General features: G+C 58.5%; 1 protein-coding gene across 13 annotated transcripts in view; it reads right to left on the bottom strand.

Moving 5' to 3' along the window:
* The window catches only part of ACSF3 (acyl-CoA synthetase family member 3), a 104,979-nt gene extending 102,635 nt beyond the window's left edge, over positions 1 to 2,344 (bottom strand). For 11 of the 13 annotated variants that reach the window (XM_039503173.1, XM_039503167.1, XM_039503171.1 and 8 more), the window contains exons 1-2: positions 2,191 to 2,246; positions 344 to 414 (exon numbers count right to left, since the gene is read on the bottom strand). Coding sequence is in view for 1 of the 13 variants with exons in the window: in XM_039503178.1 (XP_039359112.1) it covers positions 344 to 394 (51 nt within the window). In the remaining 12 variants the exon portion in view is untranslated. Of the gene's footprint in view, positions 1 to 343; positions 415 to 2,190 lie in introns of all 13 variants that reach the window. The other 2 variants (XM_039503178.1, XM_039503168.1) reach the window with 2 other exon arrangements.
* Positions 2,345 to 26,194: the final 23,850 nt, after the last annotated feature.

Here is a 26,194-nt window from a genome sequence, read left to right as displayed (position 1 = left end):
AGAATGCTAATGGAGCCACAATACAATGCAAAGTAACTGGGTAACTGCCACAGATTTATCAGTGTCAGTTCATTTTCCAAGACACTAATAACCATGTATTGTTCACATCTGACCACTAACAATATGTAGACGACATGGTGGTATAAATCCTCTTAGGAAACCAGCTGGGATTTAAAGTGGAAACCTGTCACTTATTTCAGATGATGCTACCGTGCAGCCTTTCAGGAGGAAAACAACATACTGGTTAAAATGAAATTAAGCATAGCATTAAAATAACTGATGGATTATTTCCTTGCAAGCCACAGCTTCTCTACAGATGCCCTCACATTATTTACAGTCTTACCCGTATTCTTCCACCTGCACAACATACACCATAATCACTCTTCTCTTTCATATGCTGAAGCACAGCCGTTTCTGAAGGAGCAAAAAAGAGAACTGGCTCAGCAACTCTAAGCTATAAAAACCCACAATACCATCAGTTTATGATTCAGATGTATACAGAAAACACTGCCCATTGCTTTAGATGTTTGAAACTAGACCACCCAAAACCCCAGAAGATATCTTCCCGGACACAATCCTGCTCTGATCTCTGGGAATGGACAAGGTGACAAAGTAACATAGATCTGCTGCATCTCTAGCACCTATGACTCTGTTGGAGACTGGACACAAACTATCACCCAGTGACCTCAGTCATTCCTAGGCCCTGAGTCACCTCTCAACCATCTCTAGTAATAGTGGTCCAAATACACCCTAGGAAGAAAGATCATGCCAGTGCACAAATTCCTTCACTGCTAAGAAATTTATCTCTTGCTTCAAATTTTCCTAAATCATTCCTTGCTATTCCATCTCTAACTCACTCCGCTTTCAAATGTGTCTCTACAAATCCCCATTATCTAATCTCACCTTGGTCACAGTATAAATACATATGCAATTATAAAAAACACGCTAGATGACTTGAGCAACACTCTTTTTGCTGAGCTAGTCAAAAGGTCTAATCCTGACCTCAGACACGTGGTTATCACTGCATCTCTTCCAAGATCAGCTCTTGCCACTGTAACTAATCTTGCAAAAGGAGTGTGCCCCATTGTCCCAGAGAGCATGATCAAACCAGAAGCACACTCAAGACCACCAGATAACATTCTGCAGGTTGTCTGCCTCTGCATCACCTGATGGAGCGTGCGTGTGCTGCTCTGAAGTGTGTGAAAGGACCGCTTCCATCAAACTAACCGAAACTCACATCTGTTGTGTGCAGGAAGACCAGATGCTTTCAAACTTCCTAACTTTCCAAACAGCTCTGTGTCAGCACTTCCATCCAGAAATTTAGACAACTCAACAAATCCCAAAGGACTACTGTTAAATGTGGATCAGGAAAATGAGGGAGTATTTCCCCCAGAGAGAGGAGAAGGAAGATGTGGGTGTGCATATTGTGATTGGAGGAAGTGGTTTCAGGGTGGTGGGATTTATTTAAAGAGGTGTGAAAAACTTCAAAACAGTTTGTATTTTCAGCGTTACTGTTTGTTTCCATAGTTTATTTGCATGGAAGTCAGGCCCCCTGAGGCTGGTGTATCCCCCTCCATGCAAGCACAGCGCACATGCACTGCGCCAATCCGCACCCCCCCCCCCGAGCATACAGACAGCACCAATCGCACCCCACAACCCCCCCCCGGCCCCCTGGGGCACATGGCCAGCACCAGTCAGCAACCACACTGACCCCCAGCACCCAACCAGCAGGACGTGGGGAACTGAAGGACCCCGCCAGATGCAGCTGCTGGAGCCGGATACGGGCAGCCCACCCCCAGGCAGGCAGCGCAGGCACGTCTGGGGAAGCAGGGCCCCCGGGGGGGCAGGGGGAGGACAAGGATAGGGGGCATTAGGCAAGGGCACCGTGAGGAAGATGGGGCTGGACAGGCGCCCCGGGGCGGGGGGGGGTGGGCGCTGGGGAAGAGCACCCTGGGGGGGCGGGGGCAGGAGCCCCGGGGCGGGGGGGGAAGGGCACCCTGGGGCAGGGCAGGCGCCCCGGGGCGGGGCCGCTGGGGAAGGGCACCCTGGGGCGGGGCGGGGCAGGCGCCCCGGGCCGGGGGCGCTGGGGAAGGGCACCCTGGGGGGGCGGGGGCGGGGCAGGAGCCCCGGGGCGGGGGGGGCCGCTGGGGAAGAGCACCCTGGGGGGGCGGGGGGACGGCCGGGCCTCACCTGCTGGGCCGCGTCCCGCGGGTGGCGGCGCCCGGGAGGTGGGGTCGGGTCCGTCCGGGAAGTGGATCCCCGCGGAAACCAGGCGCCGCTGCCGGCGGTTCCGGCCCGGGCAGAACCAGCTCCCTGGGGCCGGACGGGGGCAACCCCGAGCTCGGGGCCAGGGTGACACGCCCCCGCGCCCGTGACGTCACTCGCCTGTGACGTCACTGCTGTGACATCACAGCCCGTTGAGCGGTGAGGCTGGCGTCACCTCGCAGCCCCTCCAAGGGGGACCAGCTGTCCCGATTTTATAGGGCCAGCCCCCATGTCCGGGGCTTTGTCCTACAGAGGCGCCTATTACCCCCCACGCCTCCGGCCTTATTTTTCACACTCGCTCTCTGGTCACCCAGCAACCTGGTCACATTACATCACAATGAGCTTCTGCAACCTGCATGCCAGCCCGAGCCCCTCCGCCCGTCCCAGGGCAAGTCACTTCCTGGGGTAGACATTTCTCCTGCCAGTAATGCCTGATCAGGAGCTGTCCCCCACCCTCGAGACATCTGTGCAGTGCCCGTTACTGTTTGTATTATGGTAGCATCTAGGAAAACCAAGCAAAGACCAGGGATCTATTGTGCCAGGCGCCCATGTAACAAAGAAGATGGTCCCTATCCCAGAGAGCTCCCCATGTACATGGCAGGCAGGCAAGCAGGATGCAGCAGCTGAATAAAAGAGACAAATGGGGGCAGAGGATGAGCCCCCATGGGAGTGACTCGGCCCTAGACCCCACAAGTTTATTGAAAATGGTTTCTAAGTGGAATTGTTCCCAAATCCCAAACTTGCGTTCAAGTTTGTGGGGAGGCTCATAGAGATGTAAAGAGAATACCTGAGAACATACCCTGCCCTGCAGATGTGATGGCCGCCATCTTGGCTGACATACTGGGAACTGAAGTGAGGCCATCCGGAACTCAAAACACAAGCTGTTAAATGGCTTGAACTAAAGCCGTCAGGGTGGGACTGTAACAAAACTCATATCCTCTGTGGACTGGGAACAGAATGGAATCTGTAAGACACATTTACAAGTGGGTTAAATAGAGAAGCAGTGGCAGGTGTCAAACAATGGAAGTGAAAATCATAGTGTAAAGACTCAGTGCAAAGCACATGTGAAGGAGAAGCAGACAGCCAAGAACATGGGAAATCGACCTGCAGAGTGTAAATTTGACAACGTTGCACCTTGGAAAAGGTGCAACATGTTAGCTATTCAACTCTGCTAACACTAATCCAAAAGCAGTGTAGAACCCCCCCCCCCCAAATAACAATTGGAGCTGTTCCTTGTTAAGGCACAACTTTTATACTAGCATACTTCAACACACCTAACTTTTATTTTAATCACTCAGACCCTCGAAACTCCACCTTTTACTTTTTCCAGGCAAAGAAACGATCTTAGCAAGCAATGGTGGCATGCGTCTGTGTATGCAAGACACACATTGCCTGCCCAAGCCAGCTGTGCCCAGGGGATGATTCTGTCCAGTCTCCGAATGTGCACGGAGGACATTTTGTAGAACAACCTCTCCTGCACCATATGTGTGAGGTCACGCCACCTGAAGAACAACATTTTTCATTCAAGTGTGGAATTGCATGCCTCACTAAAAATGTCATGGAATGCCACTGGCAAGCAGAGCAAACAACATTACATGTGCCACCATATGCCATGCAGGGTTGGGAGAATGGGGACCCCTTCTAAACAGAATCTTCCTACTTCAGCAAAGCTAACAGATGTTTATATTTTACTAAAATGATCTGTACAAATAAAATGCTAACTTTGCAGTCTCTTTTGGGAGCCCTCTGTCTGGCGCTTTGCAGATCAAGGACTCACTGTTGGTAGCCTGTTGCCACATTGACAACTTCACTCCTCTGGCACAATGGAACTACAGTTAAGGTAAGTTTGTCTGTGCAGGAGACAGTGCTTTTTGCAACACTGGGGAATGAACTCCTCCAGGAACTAACGACCGACCGTCACAAACCTCACCACCTTCCACTCCTAGGACAAGGTGCATTCCTTTGGTCTTGGCTTCTCTAATATAAACATATTGCGACATATGCATCTGTGAGTATATAGAAATTAGAAATAATGACAAATGTTATACCATATATAATAAAACAATTCCAAACCAATCCACTGTACATACTTCTCCTCCAGGGGAGAGGATGAGAGAACAAACACATCACAAATATTAGTCATACTGCTTAATACATAGCTGGAAGGCACTAGATACTAGGGTGATGCGTGCAGTACAAAAAACCTACAAAAAACAGAATAGGATAGAATACACAGTCTCCCACACATACTCCCTCACTCTGGTTGCTCCAAGAATACAGACTGCAGCCAGATCTCATGTTTAACAACTGAGAGTGCACCTGACACCACAAACACTCTCATGGCTACATTATATATATATAGCGAGACAGAGACAGAGACAGAGACAGAGAAGCAGCAAGAGTCTAAGTCACATGCAAATATTTATTCTTTTTACAAATGTCCCTCACCGGATCTGAGTAGGTGCTAGTCAGTGTGAATAAGGGCTGCAGAATCTGGCCTGTCTCTTGTTCTTACTAGATCTACTCCCTGTGAGTCTGTCAGTTACTTCTGCTTTATTGACACAAAAACATTTTACTTTGATTAGCCCTGCAGAGCCAATCCAGCTCAAGGAAGGTGACCTGGATTCTATTCTGGCTCAGACACTGGGTGCAATGTTCTCAACTCAGTGCTGATTGCAGAATCCTTTAAAACAAAAATTGCAGTAAAAGGAATTTGAGCTGGACCCCAACAGAAGAGACTCACTGGGAGCCCCACAATGGCATCTCCTCAGAGTCTCGTTCCTGACCACCCTTTAACAGATTGCTTTGAATTCTCTATTTCTCTTCCCCCATATTGCTACAGACTCAGCTTTAGCTCCCTTTTCAAATGTAATGCCTGCCAGCGTCATGATGGTGGAGGTGGAGGGCAGCAATGGGCAGCTGACCAGGGTTGTAAATTCAATCCTTGAGGGGGCCATTTAGGGATTTGGGGATTGGTCCTGCTTTGAGCAGGGGGTTGGACTAGATGATCTCCTGAGGTCCCTTCCAACCCTAATAATCTATGATTCTAGTCTATGAATCTATGATTCTATGACCATTAGGCTAAAGGAGGAGGGAGCTGAAACCAGTTGCACAAAGAAAAGGAGGGTATTTACTTGGCACCCCATCAGTGAGTACCTGCCATGGGCAGGAGGGTGGCTGAGTGCAGTGGATGCTTCTCTCTAGACTAAGTGGCTTGACTCTCCAGAGGCAGCCAGTGTGCTGGGTGGGATGACCTCACTCTTTCCTTCCCAGCTGACACCTTCCTTGTAATGATCCCAGAGTGCTGGGGGCCTTGGCTGGCGGCAAATTCACTTTCCACTTCTATCTCTGCATTTCCAGAGTTCAGCTTCCTGCCTTCACCAGTGACTAAAACACCTGTGTGTGGAATGAGTCTCCTCCGAGCTAATGCAGCACTTCCAGTGCACCCATCCCTGTAGCATCTGCTGCAGGTGCTTCCTTCCACTTCTTCATATGCTACAGTAGAAAAGCCCTAATCCTCCCTTTGGCTTCCCGGTTCATCTGACTCCTGCTACATGGCTTCCGTGGCCAACATTCTCAAAAGTGGGCACCGATTTTGGTTGTAGCAGTACTAGGGGGTGCCCCACTAGAGACGTTTGCATTAGCAATGACCGATGTGGTAGGCAGGCAGAGTTGTAAGAGAAAAGTCTTTACGAAGCATGCTGAGAGGCTGCTGTTACCTGCTGAGGCTCTAAACTCTGAGAATAGCAACCTGGCCCAGTCTTGCATTCCTGAGTCCCACCAAACTAGGACCTTCCCAAAACCTGGCCCTCTTTCTCCAGTTCCACTTCATCTTTTTAGAGACATCCAGAGCCTGATTTCCCAAAGTGCTGAGCACCTGCAGCTCCAGGCCTGGGTATCTCAGGTTGGACACCTCCAAAAGGGAGGCGCCCATAATGAGTGGCCACTTCTGGGAAGGCAACTGAATAATCTCTTGTCATGCATAGCTGGCAAGAGACAGGTTATGGAGGAAGATGCTGGAGCGGATACCCCAAAGCTTTGCCCCATGCCTTATAATCTGGTGTGGTGGGACTCAGGAATGCAAGACTGAATGATTCAAGGCCGCGACAAAATGCCTTACAGAGAGACACTTAAGCAGTTCAGTGGTTAGTTTATCAAAAAGAAGATCAAGAGGATTCTTGATTATAGTGTCTAAGGACCTTTACAGGGAGAAAATACCAGGTACAAAGGGCTCTTTACTCTAGCAGAGAAAGGCGTAGGAAGAACCAATGGCTGGAAGCTGAAATATGAAATAAGGCACATCTTTAACAGTGAGGGTGTCTAATCATTGGAACAAAGCTGCAAGGGGAATGGTGCATTCACCATCTCTGTCTGTCTTCAGACCAAGCCTTTCCGGAAGGTATGCTTTAGTCAAACACAAGTCGCAAGGGTAAATGTGGGTTATTCTGTATGGGTGCGCGGCCCCAACCCTCAACATTGGGCAGTGCAGTGAGGCTCACTAAAGAATTCTTAGAAGCTAACCTACCCAGAAGGACAGTCCCTCCCTTGCTGGGACAGGAGATGGGGAAGACGTCAGTAGATGCTCAGGTAGGACAAGGGACTGAGAAAAGGAGGGAGGAGTCCACCCTCTGCCGGGGGAGGGATGGTGTGTTATCAATATGGGTGGCCAGGAGCACACAGGATCTGTTGTGGAACGTGGAAGAAGACTGAAGAGGGGCTCAATCAGAGAGACTCAAAGGGCATAGCCCCAAAGGTAGAACAGCAACAAATTAGAAAGGAAGGCCAGGACAAGAAAAAAGGTTCCCTCCTTCTCTCTCTGACGCACAGAGGCTGGTGACAGACTTCCTCACTGCAGCCATTTCTGTTGCCAGCTTCCTGGCTTTATCCTAGCCCAGCCCACAACTGCTCAGTTGAGCTTCATCCTCCAGTCAGGGGCTGCTTCTCCAGCCTAACCTCTCATGTGTGGCCTATCTTACTAACGGGCCCTGTCTCAGCTTCCTTGACCCTGCTGGGGCAGGTGTGGGGTGAGCACCCCATCACATATTCTCTGAGCTGGGTTATGCAGTGGGTCAGACTAGATGATCTAATTGTCCCTTCTGACCTTGAACACAACAAATTTATGAATAATGTAAATGTCCCCATTGTCAACTATTCCTCATGTCAGAAAGGGGGGCGATGCTGCGAGACGTACTGCCGGTGATGTCTCACTGGGGGCCACAAATAGGTGGTGTTCAGGAGATGCCACAGCTGATCTCTCCCCACCCCCCAGCCTAGAGGATGCTGAGCCCATGGGCAGAGCTCAGCAATGTTCAGAAAAGATCAACCAAGGATGCACCATCATCTCTTGCCCATCTGCACAATCTGCTGTGCGTGGCCTCTCGTTTTGGCAAATCACTGTGGGCAGAGCTTATTTTGGGGGTGGAGCTTGGAAGAATCCCACCACCTTCCTGCAATTCAATCCCTGAGCACAAATCACTGCTTGCTTGTCCTCAGGCTGATGGTCGTGATGCCAGTGACTGACCCTGAGGGGTGCCGGAGGGAGCTGCAGGACAGGGACTGAGAATTTTGTTCATTCTAAGTTGTTACCCTTCCACCAGAGGCAGCACAGTGTGAAGGCTGGAGTGTCCGATATTCCCTCTCTCCAGCCACTTTACCGTTCATCCCCTGAGCCCACTGCTGCTCCGAGTAAAAAGCTTAAGTGGGGGAGAGCAGAATAGGGTCCCTAATGGAAAAGGAGCAGTTCCCTCTTTTCCTCAGCCAATAGTTACTTGTCTTCTGTTCCCATCCCAGTGCTCTCACTGTGTGGTGCACCAGAATACACACAGCCTTCCTCCAGCCCTTGCTTTCTGAGGTGGGTCCCTCTCCAATGCTTACTGGGGCAGATCAAACACTGCAGAGGGCTGCAAGCTTTAGGGGTTACAATGCCGGCTTTTTGGAAGGAAAAGCAAATTGGCTCCTCTGTGACTGCGCCAAACACAACTTCTTCCATGTGTAACCCTGAAGGTGCTGAGGTTGAGCCTGAATGCAACATCTAAGCAGGGACCCTCCTCTCCCACACAAGACCCCATTCACCCCCTGCTCTGTTTGCCCAGCTCTCCTTGTGCATCCTAATTCCCTTCCCCAGCTTCCAACCCCCTCCTGAGAACTCCATCACAGCTCCTCCAAAGTAGCCTCATGCCCTCCCCTCCCCGCTGTGAGAAGCAGGCAACTCTGCAAATCAAAGCCAAATCGGGCTCTGGTTTTGTAGCTGCTACACTTGGCAGGAGTCATCTACCAAGGACACTTGATGCCTTGCAAAGCCAATGAGGGACAAGAGAGCTGTGCCCAGTGGTAGACAGACAGGCTCCAGTTGGTAGGATTCATGCAAATCCCAGCCAGCTGGCCAGGCCAGCCAGCACCTTCAGCAAGAGGCCACGTCCCTGGGATCACTAGCACCAAGAGCGAGAAAGAGAGACGGGCTGTTTCTGCCTAGGAATTAAAAGAATTCTGGCGCTGAAGGGAATAAACAAGTATGACCCAGGCTGCCATGGAGACAGCGTGACCCCCTGGGAAATCCCCACTGCCTGGGCAATTTGGCATCACCCCGCTTCCGGCGTGATTAGTACCCAGCCCAGCGGTGCCAGGGGGCGAGCTCTGTGCTTGGGGCAGGCGAGAATTGCCCACTGCTCTCAACAGGGGCTGAGATAACAAAGTCTCTAGGTGAACAGGCTGCAAAGAGCGGCTCCTGGGTCAGCACTGGGGGAGCCAGCTGGCCGACGGGCCGGGGCAGAGGAATGGGGCAACAACAACAAAAAGTAGGTAAATCAGGAGCACCTGGACGCTTTGCTTGTGTGTTCCTGGGACGTTTGCCTGTTTAGATTGGAAGCTCTCCGGGGCAGGGACCAGGCTTCTACAGGACCCAATCCACTAGCCCCTCTCACCATAGAAAGAACTGTTGCTAGAGGAAGGTGTATTTGTACAGGGTCCTTTAGGCGAACGCTGAAAGCCACTGTACGTGGGGGAGGGGCGTGGGGGGGAGAGAGAGCGCCCTCTGCAGCGGGGTGGGGAGGCATACGCAGGCGGGAGGGGACATGCCACTGGAGAACAAGCAGAGGGCGGGGAAAGCAAAAAGCGCTAAAGGAGCCAGGCTGCAAATCAGGGATCTGGCTGATTGGTGGCAGCTGCGGGGCACAGAAGTGGGGCCCAGAGCGGGAAGCAATGGGGGTGAGTGTTCCTGTGAGGGGGGAGGGCAAGGCGGGTGGAGCCCCCCTCCCTGGACAGTGGGTAGGCAGCTAAATCAGCAGCGGGTTACAGGCAGAGGAAGTGCGGGGGGTGGGGGAGCTGCTCCTGCTGATGGCAGAGCGTGTCCCAACCGAGTGGGTCCGCTCAGCGCAAAGAGCGGCTTCCCCTGCCCGCCCACTCAGGGAGAACCTTCTTCTGCTGTGTGACGAGAGGAAACCTAATAGGGGAAATTGCTCGAGTGCCAGAACATGTGTCGCACGGCAGATGAGAGCGGACTTGGCAAGGCCCTGTGCTTTCGAGACTCAGCCTCTGTTTTCACACACATGGCACGTCGGGCGCATCTGCCAGCTCTGCAAGCAGCTGCGCGAGGGTTTTTTCTCTCCAAGTGCCAGTTGGGATGCCAGGCAGTGCTACTTTATCAACTACCTGTGGCTACGAAGGCAGCTCTGTGCAGCTGGAAGTTTGATTTGTTTCCAAATATTGCAGACGCTTTAAAGCCTGTCTTTTTTCCCCAAATCCTCCTTTCTTGGTGGTGATCCCTTGGCAGATACCACGTGCGCGGCACTTAATTCAGCGCCGTGTCACCATCTGCACCTCCAGCACGCGCAGCCTGGCGTACGGAGTACACTGCATGGAACATGGCTGCAGTTGGAAGGAGGCTCTGAGAGGCCATGGGCTGTCCCTGCCCTGGGGCTGGGTTCTGACTGCCATGTCTCTGTGCTCCATACACTCCTACAAGACAAACCCGAAGCTAGTGCTTTGTCTGGCTCTAGCACCGCCCATCGGAGGATCTCAAAGCACATGCCTGGTTTTAGCCTCACAGCTGCCCCTTGTGAGGTTGGGAGACATCGGCTCCATTTTCCAAATGGGGAAACTGAGGCATACAGCCGTGCTGTGACTTGCCCAAGGTTGCACAGCGAGTCAGTGTCAGAGCTGGGATGACCCAGGAGTCCTGACTCACCGTCTCAGGTGCTACATCGAATGGATATTCTCTCTTTACTCTCCGTAGGTGGTCACTGTTCATTTTGCACCCACATCATTCAGTACTGCATTATGACCGCTAATAGTGCCCCGGGCTGTAGGACCCTGCAGACAGTGCTGCTCGTGAACCTGGCTTGTTTCAAGTTGTACCAGGTTGGGGGAAAAGGGCTTGTTGCAGAAAAACATTGATCCCCTCACTGTGACTCTCTACTGCTGTGTTTCAAGGTCATTGAATCTCTGCCGTTAATAGACAGGAAAACGGCTTTGCTGGGCTCCCGGCCTCACCAGAGTCTGCCCTCTGCACCCCATCAGCAAGAGCTGCTGCAGCACAGACGTTCTCAGACCCTTTCGCTGTGTGCTTCCCTTCTCCTGGCACAGCGTCGCCTCTCCTTGTCCCAGTCCCAGACCATCTCTGCAGAAAAGAGATGCTTGACTGCATGTCAGCTCAAGCTAGAACAGCATTAAGCGAGTCACTGTTACAGGACAGAGGCGGCGCTTTGGTTAATTCCCCCACTTATTATCTAGGGTGCTTTCGTGTGTGGGATAACACGTTCAGACTCTGTCCTCCGGGCCTGTGGCGCTGCTGCATTCCCCTCCCAGGTTTGCTCCTCCTCCAGCCTGAAAATTGATCACAAGCCGTTTACACTAAAAGAACCACACGACACAGAGAGATGAGCAGGTGTCCTGGGGCAGAGAGGTGCTTTGTGTTTGTGAGTTTCTCTGGTCAAGGAACCCTCAGGAAGCCTGGAAGAGCCTTGGCTGGAATGGACACGCTGCACCCCTGTGATGCCAGCAGCTCCATGTCGCCCAGAGACCGCCATGGCAACACTGCTGTGCCCACCAGGCTGCTCTGGGAGACGGGAACTCAAGGTCTTCGGCTTTAGAAATGCAGGCTCCTCTGGGGCGAGCTGAGGCTTGCAGATCACACCGCCCAGGCCTAGCGTTCCACGCATACGGACGTGGCCACCCCGAGTCCAGCTTCCCAGGAGCTGCCCCAGCCTCCTGCCTCCTCAGTTACTTACACTCTGCAGGATACAATTCCTTCAAGATGAACAACTACCCCAGAGTTTTCCATGCAGCTAGAGTGGAAGCGGCAGTCGGGGACACTGCCTCTGGGCAGCTCCCTTCCTGAGCGACCACTTTAAAGAGACGCCAGAGTTGCAACTGCACTTGGATCAGATCATGAGTTAAAGACCAGCCTGTACTGCCATCTCCCTGTCCCGCGAGTGAGCCCCTCAGCCAGGTCTCCCTGCATGTTATTGCACGCACAGAGCTGTGTTTTCTAATGCAAATACACTATATAATGTCTATACTCATAACAGAGCTGGTCCCTGGGCCTGGCGGGAAGGGATCCAGAGAGGGAACGATCACAGCCTCTGGCAGAGCTGCGGGAGAAGCTGCAGGAATCTTTAGGGACCTGCCTAGCTGCCAGTGACTGGAGGAGTGGTAGGTCCCTCACGGGGGCATTAATTCTGGTCTCTAATGGGGTTTGGGCCAATCAAATGAAAGAAGAAACCCCACAGCAAGGGTGTGAGAGCCGTGGAGTGAGCCATCTGCTCTAAACGAAGCCTGACTCCCCTCTTCCTACCAGAGGGCCGTCGCTATGGGCATTGCTGGGTTTCCTCCGAGGCCCTCATTGGGCCACCTGTCCCCAGCCCCATCTTGTTACTGTGCCCTTGACCTAAGCTGGGATAAGATGGAGTCCGCGCTCTGGCCCAGGGGAATGGAGGTGGTGGGGGCACAAAATCTGTGGATGGGCTGTGACACCATGGCATGGCATAGGTGGTGACTTCACTCAGGAAGTTTGGGTAACAGAGAGCGCCATGGAAACAGGATATCAAAAAAAACCCCACAGCTCTTCTGATCCTCCACTTGACCCATTTTGTGGGACTTTGTAGCCTTCCCAGGTTTTTAAAGATGCAGTTTAAGGTTCTCTTCTGATGCCACCTCTCCAGTCGGCCTTCTCATGCAGGACTTGCTCTGACTCCCCTCTTCGGTCCCGGCTTGGTCTGCAGCAGCCACGTGATGACCACTTGCCAGCCATGAGCCTGGGCCCTTTGCTCATGGGGTGGCTCCATTAGAGCCTGGCACTGGCACTGCTGACCCACCCTTCAAAGCTTTGGGCAGCTCCTGTCCCCAGGTGCCGCCCTTCACCCCCGTCGAGCTAGGGCACCGGCCCGGACCCAGAATGCCTGGTGCCATGAGCAAGCGTGTGACTCATTCCATTGGCCCAGTGCCAGTACTGAATGCTCAACGTCCATGGCACTGCCGGCTCTTGCCAGAATGGGGGCTGACCGGAGGGCTCTGGCAGGGCTGCACAGACAGCTGGGAAGTCCCTGCCCCAGGCCTGGAACAGAAGATTTCCTAGAAGATGCAGTGAAGCTTCTCCTAACTCCTCACTTGCTGCTTTACACACTGTACAAATGTGCTGTTTAAGCAAGTTTGTTCACACACACACACACACACACACACACACACACACACACACACACACACACACACACACACACACACACACACACACACACACACACACACACACGGTAAAATGTGCTTTGAGGCACTGGAAAGGAACTACTCCATGAATTGGCAATAATCCATTTATCAACCAGGAGACATAACACTTCAATCAAAAGCCACCAAAAGTCAGTGAGAGCTGCCGGAGCTCCTCTTCCATGTCACTAGCACTGAACATTAAAGAGCCGAGCTCAGTGGCTTTTCTCACCCTTACCTAGTCACCGATGAGGTACAGCAAGCTCAGGGATTATGCTCTGCTAAAATCTGTCTGGGTTCGCGTCCTTGTGTTTGGGGCTTGGCCAGCCTGATGCTCCAAAAACGCCTCCCCTTCAGCTAGCCAAAGTTGGTGACGTGCAACTTAATGAGAGAACGGCCAGCCTGGGACTGCTGAAAGGGCTGGCTGGGAAATATACAGTGGTCCAAAGGTGAGGCCATAGGGAAAGACACGGGGCTCCATTTCCTTTCAGCTTGTCAATGAAATTGTGGTTAGAGGTGACACAATGAACTTGAACTTTGAGGAAGCCTTTGACAAAGTCCCTCTCAAGATCCCATTATGGAAAGTAACTTGACCTGGGGTGAGAGGGAAGGTGTGGTCACCGCAGACAGTCGCAAAGCGACAGACACCAGAGACAAGGGACAAATGATCCATTTCCCCATCGCAAAAGGATGCGGCAAGGCTCCATGCCGAGACTGGGGTTGTTCAATGACCTGGAAAAGGGGATGAGCAGCAAGGTGGCCAGACCTGCACATGACACAAAATGATTCAGGTTAGCCAAGAACTGAGATGAGCGTGAGGAACTCCCGAAGGTCCTAACCAAGCTAGGCCAATGGGCAGATGAAATTCAGCGCCAGCTAATGCAGGTTGGACGGAACAGACTGACCTGCTCACACACATTCCTGGTTCTAAAGGAAGATTTGCCACTCAGGAAAAAGATTGAGGGGCACCAGCAGAGCTGTGTGGGGAGTCCAGGGCGGGCCGCAGACTGGGATTGAGAGGTGCTGGCAAAACAGCGTGGGTGGTGGCCAGGACCGGAAGAGCAGGAGGCTGCAGATACAGCTGACTTGTGCATGACAGAGATGGCACAATGCCGAACCTTTCTCTGCTGGGCGTTAGCCTGTGAGCTCAGGCCCTGGGAACAGTGAATCCAACCCAGCCGCAGCCACCGTGCTGAGCAGTTCCTCAGGGGATCGCTGAAGCATTTGTAGGCACCGCTTGTTTCCTTCGCTCCAGGCGCAGCAGACACCGGCACAGGGAGGGAGCAGCCCGAGGAGGCTGTGAAATGCCCAGGCCTTCAAGCCTCTGCTCTCTCGGAGTCCCTGCGTGCAGTGGGGAGGGGCTGCCTGGCGGCCTCACCTGGGCTGGGCTCCCCTCACGTGGCGCTCTTGACTCTGCTGCCCGGCACGCCCCTGGCAGCCTCTCAGCCGGGCGGGGAACGTTCTTCCCGCCGATCTCTTGCGACAGAAAAGGGCCTTGGTGTAAGATTTGTGTTCAGACTCAAGTTCCTTGAGGAAGTGAAGCGTTTTCAGTTGGTTTTGTTTTTTTTTCAAGGAAAAGCCAGAAAACTGCCCATGCGTTTCCCCCCCTCCCTGAGCTGTGCTCACAGGGCAGAGTGAAAATCCAGCCTCAGGGGGTGGGTGACCCTGGAACAAGCCCAGGCTGTAACAGAGATTTGTCACTATCACTGCACTGCACTGCACACCATGACCTCCTCCAACTTCTCAGTGAGAACAGGCATCGAACCCAGCGCCTCCTGCTTCAGGAGCGCACCTGCCTCACCCCGAGCCAGCAGGAATGCCTTGCTGAGAGCTGCTAGCACAGGGACTGCAGAATACTGAGCAGGCCTGGCTCTGAGTCTACCCAACACCGTGCACTATGATCTGGGTGTGTCTACACAGGGGTGCACACAGCCCGAGAGCGCTAGATCCGGCATCCTGTCCCAGGCAACTAGACCCTGTTTCCTAACCACCCAGCACACAGCTCCAGGGGGTTTGTGCCGGGCGGTAGGTTGGGGATGGTTTCCAGCACAAGAGGAGAATGTTTGCAGCGCGGTCCCTGGAGCAAGTCTCAGCACTGCTGAGAGCAGGGCAGGGGGAAGGCAGCTTGTCTCCTGACCCAGGCCAAGCTCCGTCCTGGAAGGGGCTCCAAGAGAGATCAGAGCCACAGTGCTCAGGGCTGGGCCAGCTTCCTGGCGGCCAGGGGGAGGCCTGACTCAAACAGCTGAGCAAACCTGTACCTGGCGCAGCAGAGACAGGGCTTCAGGCACCTCCCAGTGTTACACAGCCACGTGCCCAGCCCCGGGTGATTCCACGTGCCCAGCCCTGGTCCTGTGGCTGCAGCTCCCCGGGAACACGGCTTGAGCTGGCAAAAGCCTAGTGGAGCTCAGCTGGGCGGGGGGGGGAGCGAACTCCCTCTGGTCTGTAGCGTGAATTGGAAACCAGCCCAAGCCCCAAGGCCCTGGTTCAGATCAGAGCTCGCCCCAAGCTGGGGTCAGGCTCATTCGCATGCCGAGTTGAAAGGCCCCTGCTGCCACCCCAACCCACCTTTCTGCAGGGGGAGGTTTGCTGGCTCCCACAGCTCCCGGCTGGGCCTTTGCCCTGCCCATACAGACCAGTGAGCCTCAGCCCTTGGTCCATCCACAGCAGCCGCCTGCCTCTCACCTGCCAGCCTAGAGCGCAGCCTTGGGGCCCCTTGCGCCGCGGTGTCGGGGTGAGCATCCACTGGCCAGTGGGGAACTGACCCCCCCAGGCCCATCTCCTCTGACTGTGGCTCTTGGGGGTGGAGTGGTTCCCCTGCCCCGCCCCTTGTGTCAGCATTTACAGCTGTGCAGAGTGGGCGTGTCCCACGCTACCCAATGGCAATGTCTGGCACCCGCTCTGTGCTGAGTCAGTGGTGCTAGGTGCCAGGCAGGGAAGAATCAGGCCCAGGGGTGTTAATCACATGCCCAGTTACACGAGTGAGCTAATGCCTCGCACGTCCAGAGCGCCTCCCGACAAGGCTCTGAAAGTGCAGCAGAGCTTCACAACCCCCCCCAGGAAGTCAGCAAGGATTAGGTCCCCCACCGGCCAGGTGGGGAAACTGAGGCACGGGGAGGCTGAGTGAGCTGCCACAATGCCAGGAATGGAGCCCAGAGTTCCTGTCCCCTACTCACGGGCGGCTCTAGGAATTTGGCCGCCCCAAGCACGCCGGTCCCGCGGCTCGCGCTGGGGTCTGGAGCTGGCCCAGCCCCTACTACTCTGCTTTAGCTGCAGGCCTAGCCCTCACCTGGCACTGCTGCATGCCAGCCTCATGCCAAGTCCCCCGAGAAGCAGCTCACGAAGCAGGCAGTGAGCAGAGGGGCAGCCCCCCCCAACACTGGGGGTAAAGGGGCTGCATTTCATTGTGCCCAGGCAGGCGTCTGGGGACAGGCGGTGCTGGTCATTACATGAACCAGATTAACCCTGCACCTGCCTGCGTGGCTGATCTGCTGCACTGGCTGGGTCTGTGGAAAGCCAGTTGCTTCGGACAGCTCCATTGGAACAGGATCCCATGTTAATGCCTGCGGCTGACCCCACCTGCCCCCGTTAACGGCTGCATTGCCTGGCTTCACTCTGCTGGGGCGGGGGGAGGTTAAGGGAGCTCCTGCTCCATCTTGCTGCAGGAGAACCAGCATCCCAGGCCACAGCCAGGGCCGGCTCCAGGCACCAGCGCTGGGGCGGCCAGTGGAGAGGGGCGGCACGTCCGGGTCTTCGGCAGCAATTCGGCGGCTAATCTTGTTGCCTCCAATCAAAGGGTTTGGCTAATTGACCCCACCTTCCCTGCAGCCGGCAGCATATCGCCCCCGAGCCGCTTGGCTAGCATTAGCCTCTGATTGGCCTTCTCTGAGCCCTGGGCTGTTGGGAGTCCCATGGGGGTCTGGCTCAGGCAGGGCTATGCAGACGTGTTTGGAGAGGGTAACCCCCGGCCCTGATGCAGACAGGGGCGGAGTCTGGCTACGGGAAGGGTTGCTGGCCCTCAAGGAGGACATGTTAGGACAGGGCTCGTCAGCATCCATCAGCCCTAGAAAACACCGCGTCCCTATCTGATAGCAGTGGCCCAAACGCTGCTCGTCCTCCCAGCATGCCCCTGTCCCAGAGCGCCTGCTCCAACCAGCCCCTGGCCCCTGGCGGGAAGCCTGGCAAAGGCTGAGCCGCGCCCTGCGCTGCAGCTGCTGAGCCGGAAAGCAGGCCTCTGACGGCTCAGCCAGTAGCCAGGGGAACTCCCCACCACACGCACGTCACGGTATTGTCATGGGCAAGCTGGGCCCTGCCGCCCAGAGCCAGCTGGGTGGGCGCTGGAATGGGGAACTGGGAGGCTGAGTCTGACCGGCTCCGAGTTCGGGGGGGGGGGGTGAGTGGAGGGCTCAGCCCTCTGCTCAGAGCCCGCACGCTGGGGAGGGCAATCAAGGCCCTGGGGGGTCTGTAGGGCCCAGAGGGGTGAGATCACCCGGGAGGGGGCCTGGGGCTGCCCACCGAGCTGGAGAACAGCTTGCAGGGCATGAGAGAGACTGAGCCACCCTGGGCACCCAGAGGCAGAGGACGGGCCAGCTGCCAGCACTCTGCCCGGAGAGGGGATGGAGGAGGCAGTGCCCGGATGGAGCCCCCCACTCCTGCCCTGGGGCTGCGTCCACGGGGGCAGTTCTGCTGCGGTCAGTGCCAGCGAGGAGACGGGCCTGCCCTGGCCTGGCGCTGGCCAGCAGGTGTCGCTGAGAGGGCGGGCGCGCCTGGGGAGGGCAGGGCAGCGCAGGGCAGACATGGCACAGGACGAGGTGCCAGTGGTGCGGGGAGCCCTGGAGCTGGCGGGAGGGGTGGACGCCGGGTTGCCTGGAGGGGAGCAAATGCAACGTGGGAACAATGTGGGCGACTGGGGAGGGAAAGGTGGCCAACGGCCCCCTCTGCTGGGCAGTGTCCAGAGCAGCACCCGGGTCCTGCTCGGAGGAGGGTGCCAGGCCGGCAGTGCCCAGCGGTGCTGGAGTGGGCAGGACGGGGCGGTGCTGCTGCAAAGGGCCCCCCGTGCTGAGCCACGTGGCTCACCGGGCAGGCGGGGGAGCCGCTCTCGCCGCTGCTCACACAAAAGGGCCTCTCCGGGCTGCGCCGCTTGGCAGAGAAACGGCTCTGGGGCACTTGCTGGAAGTGTGTCAGCTCTGCTGCTGGGCACGTGGCTGGGAGAGCGCGGGGCGGGGGTGAGCTTCCCTGGCACCTCCACGCACACCCAGCGGCTGCTCCCGGACAGGCCGGACCCCGCCTCGCCCAGGAAGGGGAGCTGATGGCTTATCCGGGAGGGGCAGGGTGGCCTCGGTCACTGGCACAGGGCCGGCCCGTCCCAGGCGAGAGCTCAGCCTGGCTCTTGTCAGCTGCTGGGGCTCCCGCGCGCCGGCCCAGTGGGCAGCGGAGAGGGGCCGGGGCTTGGCAGACGCGTGTGGGCGGCTGGCAGGTGCAGGGCAGACGCCAGGTTTCATGGAGCTCTTAGAGACGGCGACACCCTGCACGAGCGACCATCCAGCAAGGGCCTGGGGGAGGGGAGGTGGGACGCAGCTGCCGGTAGCCAGGGCTGCCCGTGAACCCCCCTGGCCCAGAGCGGTGGCAAGCCAGTGTCCTCGTTGCAGTGGCCACCAGCCCAGCGGGCACTAATGAGGCCTCGCCCCCAGCCTCGGCGGAGAGGCCAGAGCCGGTCCTGCTAACCTGCTGCGCAGCTGCTAGGCGCCCCCGGCGCGGCCCTCTTTCGGCCAGGGCTGTTTACCCGCCCCAGGAGGAGCTTTTTCCACCAGTGCCCAGCGGAGCATGAAGCGGGGAACCTGTGGGCGACTCCCCGCCCACCTCCCCTCAGGTGTGTTTCCATTAGCCAGCGCGGCGGCGCCACTCCCTGCCATCCGAATGAGGAAGCAGCGCTGCCCGCCAGCCGCAGCGCAAGAGGGCAGGGGCCCAGCTCGCTCTGAGGCGGGCACAACAGCGTGCGCCCCCCAGGCCCGGCTCTCTGCTCCTGGCCACCTGCCAGGCAGGACTAGCTGGGCCAGCGAGGCCAGGCCCATGCGGGGACTGAGTCTATCCCCATGGCGCACAAGGCACAGAGAAGGGTGCCCGGCCAGGTCACAGCGAGCCAGTGCCGGAGCTGGGGATAGAACCCAGGAGTCCTGATGCCCAGCCCTGTGCTTAGGCCCTGGCTCGCAGCTTCCCCTCACTTCCTAGTTCTGCCAAAGCTGGGCCCCAGTGACTCCCAACGGCCCGGGGTCGGCCCCCCTGCTGCAGCTGGGGCTCTCCCACACCCAAGGGAGAAGGCCCTGAGGGGCTCTCCCTAGGACGCTGCAGCGTCTCCCACCCAGGGAGGGATGTTCCCCTGGTGCGGAGAAAGGAGGAGACTGGCAACAGGCCGCAGCTCTCACTGGAATCTAGTCCCGGCCCTGGGCTCGCCATTGACCTGGCTGCGCTAGGCAGAGCCGGTCTGGCGCCCCAGCACACGTTTCTCTCCCAAAGCACCTTACAATCTAGGCCGTCACTTCGCCCAGCACTGAGATGCAGTCACCTCTGCGGCAGAACATGGCAGCTGCTTAACGGTGCAGAGCAACGCTGCAGGACGGTTTGAGCCATACCCCGTCCTGCTGGAGCTGCCTCGGCAGGATGGGGTGTGTCTCCCCTTCCTAGTGCAGAGTGCTGGCGGGCCGGCGGGCCGAGCGCGCTGCCACGCCCCCATGTTGCTGCAGGCTCTCCAGCCCGGGCGTGTGCATGGGGAGCTCCTGGGGGAAGAGAGTTCAGTGGTTAACAGCCCACGTGTTAACCTCCTCCCGGCCTCTGCTGCGGCAAACAGCAGCCCCAGCCCCGCCGTGTGGCTTTAATCCCCCTCTGCACCTGCCATCTGTCGTTCCCCTCCCCGAGCAGGCCAGCCGGGGTGGGGGGGTTGGATTAACCAGTGCTGGGCTGGGGACGGGGCGCTGGAGCAGCTGCCCGGGCTGCGCTGCAGGATCCGCCAGGGAGGCGTTCCCCCGGCTATGCGACCCCCCAGGGGCTCTGGAGCTGAGATGCCCCAGGCTGGGCTCAGGCCCCCAGGGATCAGCCTGGCTAACATGGGCACAGGCAGAGCGCCCAGGCGGCGGGACACAGGTGGTGCAGGGAGCCCTGACTCTCCCAGCGCTGCGCCCCACCCAGCTCCCACCCGTGTCTGCACTGGAGTCCCAAAGCCCAGGCTCTGGGGGCCCCCGGGAGAGGATGGCCCAAGGCTCAGGGAGGGGGTGGCACTGAATGCCCAGCCCTGCTCATTCTGCCAGGCTGCTGTGGCGGGAGCTGATCCCCAGTGCTCCTCCTGGCAATGCCATGGGGTTAACTGGGCGGCTCCAGAGCCGCGGGTGCGTTTCGGGCAGGTCCCAGCCGGGTGGCTTGTGCTGCTGGCTGGCTGGGCAGCGAGAGTGGAACGGAACGGGGAGAGGGGAGCAGGAAAGGGCACAGGAGAAGCGAAAAGGCCCAGACTCCATGGGGATGGGCCTGCTGGCAGCACGACACACTCAGGGGTTCTCCCTGTGCTGGGCTGCAGGGCTGCAGGGTCATTCTCTCTGCATCCTCCTGCTCCGCTGACCGAGCTCCTCCCCCCTGCACGGCACCTGTCAGGGGAGTTCCCACGTGTGGGCACCCGGCTGCCCCCGCCCGTGTTCAGCTCCAGGCAAGCGGCTCCCCAGGGGCTACAGCCCAGCTTGGACCTGAGGAGCAGCGAGCAGGGTCCCTCTGGCTCATGTGGGGAGACCCCACCCCACTGCTTTGCTAAAGGCGCAGCTCCCATTGCTGGCCCCGTGGCTAGTTGGCTGACAGACAGCTGGCCGCGTGCATAGCAGATGTCCAGCTCAGGCAATCCCTTCCCCGCCCCTCTCCTCCCTCCCTTCCAGCTGCACCTGTTGGACACGGGCCATCTGTGGCCTGCTGCTTCCCTCTAGACAAACGCTGTCCCGGTCCCACCCCTCCAGCCTCACCCCCTGGCCCGGGGGAGAACGGGGCTGCGGCAGAGCTGGGCACGGGGGGTGGGTTGCAAAGCAGAGGGGCTGAATGTAGTAACCAGACCCAGGTGCTGTGCAAGCTCCTCCCCAGCTCTGCCAGCGCCCCACATCTCTGATCCACAGCTCCCTGCTATCCCAGCTCTGCCGGTGCCCCTCACTCCCGACTCGCAGCCCCCTGCTATCCCAGCTCTGCCGGTGCCCCTCACTCCCGACTCGCAGCCCCCTGCTATCCCAGCCCTGCCCCCCCCACTCTGCTGGTGCCCCTCACTCCCGACTCGCAGCCCCCTGCTATCCCAGCTCTGCCAGTGCCCCTCACTCCCGACTCGCAGCCCCCTGCTATCCCAGCTCTGCCGGTGCCCCTCACTCCCGACTCGCAGCCCCCTGCTATCCCAGCTCTGCCGGTGCCCCTCACTCCCGACTCGCAGCCCCCTGCTATCCCAGCCCTGGGCTCCCCCTGAACAAAGGTTGCCAATTTTGCTCCATTGAGTGGCTGCTTTGTCATTTAACCCCTGGCTGGTGAGGATGAGGAACCTGGTCCTCCATCGCCTGCACTTCAGGCTGACAGACGCTGGCGCCAGGTGATAAAATTCCCCAGTTGCAATGGCAGCATTTTGTGCCCACTTGGCACTGGTGCGAACGGTCTCAGGTGCCGGGTGGCAGAGCAGCACCGAGCCCATTTCACCCGTAGCCGGCAGAGGTGATGACCCAGAGCGTCGCCCCTCCCCCCACCCTGCCCTGCCCCCGCCTTCAGCTGAGCCAGGGAAGCACCCCGGGCTCCGGAGGGGTGGGGCTGGCATAGGGCTGAGGAGAGGGACCCTCAGGCTGCAGGATCCATCCGTGGCCCCGTCCCTGGCCCTGATTCAGCGGGACAGCCCTGGCAAGTGGTGCCGAGAGAGACGGCCTCAGAGGCCGGCACGTCCCTCTGCCGGAGCAAGGCCTCACCCGCGCACCCCTTTGTTCCGCGGCTCTGGGCTGGCTGGGAAGGAAGCTGCCTCTCCAGATGGTGCAGAGCCGCTTCCACCCAGGAACAGCCATTACCAGCCTGCAAAGTTGCTCGGGGAGAGGGGGGTTTATCATTTATTCAGCAGCCTCAGCGCAGGCTTCTTCTGCATCAGCATTTCGCTGCCGGGGGGTGGGGGTGGGGGCTGCCTGGAGCTGGCCTCATGCTGAGACCCTGATCTCTTTTTTCCGGGGGGGGGGGGCTGTTTCAGCCTGGGTCAACGCCCCAGGAGGGGCCGGCGCCCCCCACCCACCGCAAAGCACCAGCCACCCCGCAGGGGAACGTGCGGAAAGGCTGGGAACGAAGCGCTCCGAGGGAGCGAGGCGGCCGCACGGCATATGGTGCCGCTCGCCTGCCCGCCAAGCGCGCTGGGAAAGGCACCTTGAAGAGGGAGGTGTTAACCCTGGGGTGCCCGCGGCGCTGCCGGGTCAGGGACTGTGCCAGCAACGTGCCAGGAAGCCAAGCAGATCGCAGCCATCCCTGGGGGGCCGCAGGCTGCAGTGTGCATGGGGTGCATGGGCAGGGCCGGTGCCGGGGCCAGGCTGTTCTCTAATCGCAGGCGCAGCTAGGCCAGGAGGGGGCAGGGGGCCCTGCCAGGCTGGGGTCGAACGTCTCCCCCGAAGGCGACAGAGCCAGGCTGTGCCGCAGTCTCAGCGGCGTCCCCGCTGTGTGGAACTGCCGTCCTGCCGCGCTGCCCGAAGGGTGTTTTCAGCACAGAGGACGTGTCACGCCGATGCCGTGGCCCCTGCTGTGCCCCCCAAGGCCCTGCCACGTGGGACGGGCACCAGGAGGGAGCGAGGCCTGCCAGCTCCCAGGCTGAGCCTGACCCCACGGAGCTGAGCGGGGCAGGATGCTCTCCAGCCGTCCCCACACTGTGTGGCAGCCGGGCAATGGTGCTGCCGCCTCGCTGGTCTCTGAGCAGGCAGCTCCCCAGATCTCCCCTCGGACCAGCGCCTGCCCCATCCCCATCGCCCCAGGCCGGGGGGCAAGAGCCAGCAGAGGAGAATCTCCCTGCGCCTTGCTCTGGGCCTTGCTCCCGGGCCGAACCCCTCCTGCTTGGGGCCGTGAGCGGACGCATGGTGGGAGGGGTGGGAGGAAGCCCCCCCGGGGCAGGTGATGCCACGTCTGCCCACTGGGGCGCCCTTACCCCTTCTTCGGGGCGGCCCCTGGCCTGGCAACGCCTGGGATCAGGGCAATCTGGAGAGGGAGGGATGGGTAGATGGGCGACGGGCACCGAGCAGCTGAAAGCCCAGACCGGCCCCTCCCCTTGTCAAGGGACGTCATGGGCCAAAGACCCCCACTCCCCGGGCAGCCCCCAGCTAAATCTATGTCCCTTTCCAAGCTGACAGAGGACAGAGCCCCCCGCACGCCCCTCGGACCCCAGCCCCCTGCAGCCGGCGCGGGGGCCGCTCGCTCTCCCGAGGAAGCCGCTTGCTGATTAATTATAGATTGAGCAAAAAGCTTTTATGCCATTAGCGTTTACTCGTGGCAATGTCGGTGTTTATTAAAAAACGTCCTTCCTAATGTGGTGTAAACGCGGCTAGTTTCCAGGGCAGCTTAAAGTTCTGCAGCTTCCAGCCGCGGCCCAGCCCCACAGCACGGCGGGAGGGCCTGCCCGCGGCGAAGGGGCACCGTGCTGCCCTCCCGGGGCACAGCCAGCCTGGGGCGTGGGCCCAGGGGCAGAGGCGGGGACGCGCTGTTGAAGAGAGGGGGCCGGCCGGTGGGGGCCGTTGCCAGGCAGACGGGACAGGACCTATGAGCAGGGCTGCGTGCGTGAGTGCACCTGGGAAGGTGGGTGTGTCTGTGCGGGTGTGACGAAGGGGGACTGGTTTTAATGTTCCCTCTGAATACTCAGCTCTGGCCGACCCTCTGTAATGGCCAGGCCCGTCCCCCTGCAAGGGGATGCTAAAGGTGTGGGAGACAGAGAGATCAGGTGACCTCCTGGCCCGGGAAAGAGACACAGCCCAGAGAGGAGGGGCTGGGGGGGGGTTGGGAACTGGCTGAAAGATGGAGGGGAGCCCCGAGGAGGCTCGGGCCTCCCAGCGGTGCTGTGGCCTCCCTGGGGCCCCAGATGGACCTAACTAAGGGGGGTCTTGTTGTCTGTACTGGCAAGCCCTGTTTTGGACTGTGTTCCTGTCGTCTAAATAAACCTCTGTGTCACTGGCTGGCTGAGAGTCACGTCTGACTGCGCAGTGGGGGTGCAGGACCCTCTGGCTTCCCCAGGACCCCGCCTGGACGGACTCGCCGTGGGAAGCGCACGGAGGGGCAGGGGATGCTGAATGCTCCAAGGAGAGACCCAGGAGGTGAAGCCGTGTGAGCTTCTTGCCCTGCAGACAGTCTGCTCCGAGGGAGAGGAGGCTCCCCAAAGTCCTGCCTGGCTTTGTGGGGAGCAGTTCCAGAGCATCGCCCGGGGACTCCGTGACAGCGTGTATCTATGAGTGTGCATGTGCACGCTGCACACAGGTGTGTATGATTGTGCATGCTGGTGTGGGTGTGTCTGTGTGTAGCTATGAGTGTGCATGTGCATGCAGGTCTGTGTCTGTGCATGTGTGCGCGCACACGGGTGGGTGGGTGTGTCTGAGTGTGCGAATGGCTGAGTGTGAGCATGCATGTGAATACTGGGGGTGGGGGGGTGCGAGGATGCAGACTGACCAATGATTTCTCACCAAGCAGGTGGAAAGGAAAAGGCCTTGCAGCTCACATGGGTTGTGAGCTCTCTCCCGGCCCCCTCTCCTGCGACCCCTCTGACCAGGTGAGATTCAGGGCCTGGTGGGGGGCTGGGAATGCTGTGGCAAGTGTGGGGGTTTACTGGGAAGGTTCCTCCGGGAACCGCTACCCCCCACCCCTTCCCCTGGCACCATCTTTCAGCCCCACAATCTGCAGCGGGCTGGAGACGCCGGGCGACGGGGCAGCGGGTATAATGGGAATTCGCTGCATAAACTAGCAACCCAGGAGTGCAGTATTGATGGGGCAGGAGCGCCAGGGCAGGTGTGCCACAGGATGCCAGGGCCCCGGACGCAGTGGGATGCCAGGGCCCCGGACGCAGTGGGATGCCAGGGCCCCGGTTGCAGCGGCCACACGTGGGTCCTGTTGAGAATGTACGTCACTGAGCAGGATCCCCTGGGGGTTCTACACCGGGCTCCGCTCCCTCCTCCCCTCCCCTCTCCTCTTCATCTTGTGATGTCATAAGGCTGCATTTGTGACATCACAATCGTTTCCGTAGCAACAGGTGGGCCTCATTAGCATGTAATTCTGAGTTTCCGGTGGCATCAGGCAGGAGAATGACAAACACGACATCCCCCCGCTGTAGACTTGCCAGCTGAGGATCTCAAAGCACATGACCGACATTGGGAGGAACAGGACAGGCCCCCAGTATTGTCCTCCCGTTACAGACAAGGACTGGCCCAGACCCCAGATCTCCCAACTCCCACGGCTCCCTGTGCTAGCCGGGAGACCACACGCCCCCCCCAGCCTGGAGCAGAACCCAGGAGTCCTGACTCCCAGCCTGGCACAGGAGCAGCAAGGGCCGTACAGGAAGTAACCAGCCCGGGGCATGCCTGTCTGAGGGGCACCACGTGCAAGCTCCTCCCTCTGTGGCACCTGCTCTCGTGGCTTCCTTAGAGCCCAGCTCCTGGAGTCCTGGGCGACTCGGCCAGGCATTGAAAAGTCACTTTCTGGCCTGCCCAGAGGCAGCGGGTTGCTAGGAAACCCGACCCAGGAAGCACGGTTAGAATTGCATTAAAAATCTCAGGACTTTAGGCCACTCTCGCGGAGTGCTTGGCGCTGCCCGCGCTGGCTCTGTGCTAGCAGTGGGCTGGCCCGCGGGGACCGGACCTTTGCTGCGTTCCGCTCTGAGCTGGCCCCAAATGCTCTGAGTCTGGGCCCATCAATTCCCCGCCGGCCCTTTCCGTCCGCATGCCCCCCGCGTCGGCGCTCGCCCTGCCGCAGAGCAAGCCCCCGCCGTGGGCAGCCCCGGCTGCAGCAAGCCCCCGGCTGGGGCTCCCCTCCCCAGTCGCAGCGCAGGGCAGGTGCCTCTCTGTTTCCGACAGATAAGCAGGGGCTCTCCCTCCCCGGCTGGGCAGGAAGGCACAGGGGGAGAGGCTCCCCGCACCGTGCAGCGAAAGCACCGAGGACAAAGGGCAGCCGGAGGGAGACAGTGGCCTGGGGGGCAAAGGGGGAAGAGGGGCCGTGTGACGTCAGGCCCAGTGAGGAAGGGGCT

The sequence above is a fragment of the Mauremys reevesii genome, linkage group 16 (genome assembly GCF_016161935.1).
Source record: "Mauremys reevesii isolate NIE-2019 linkage group 16, ASM1616193v1, whole genome shotgun sequence".
In the NCBI taxonomy this organism is placed as follows: domain Eukaryota; kingdom Metazoa; phylum Chordata; order Testudines; family Geoemydidae; genus Mauremys; species Mauremys reevesii.
The sequence above is the reverse complement of the archived record's forward strand: the minus strand, read 5'-3'. Positions and strand labels throughout refer to the sequence as shown.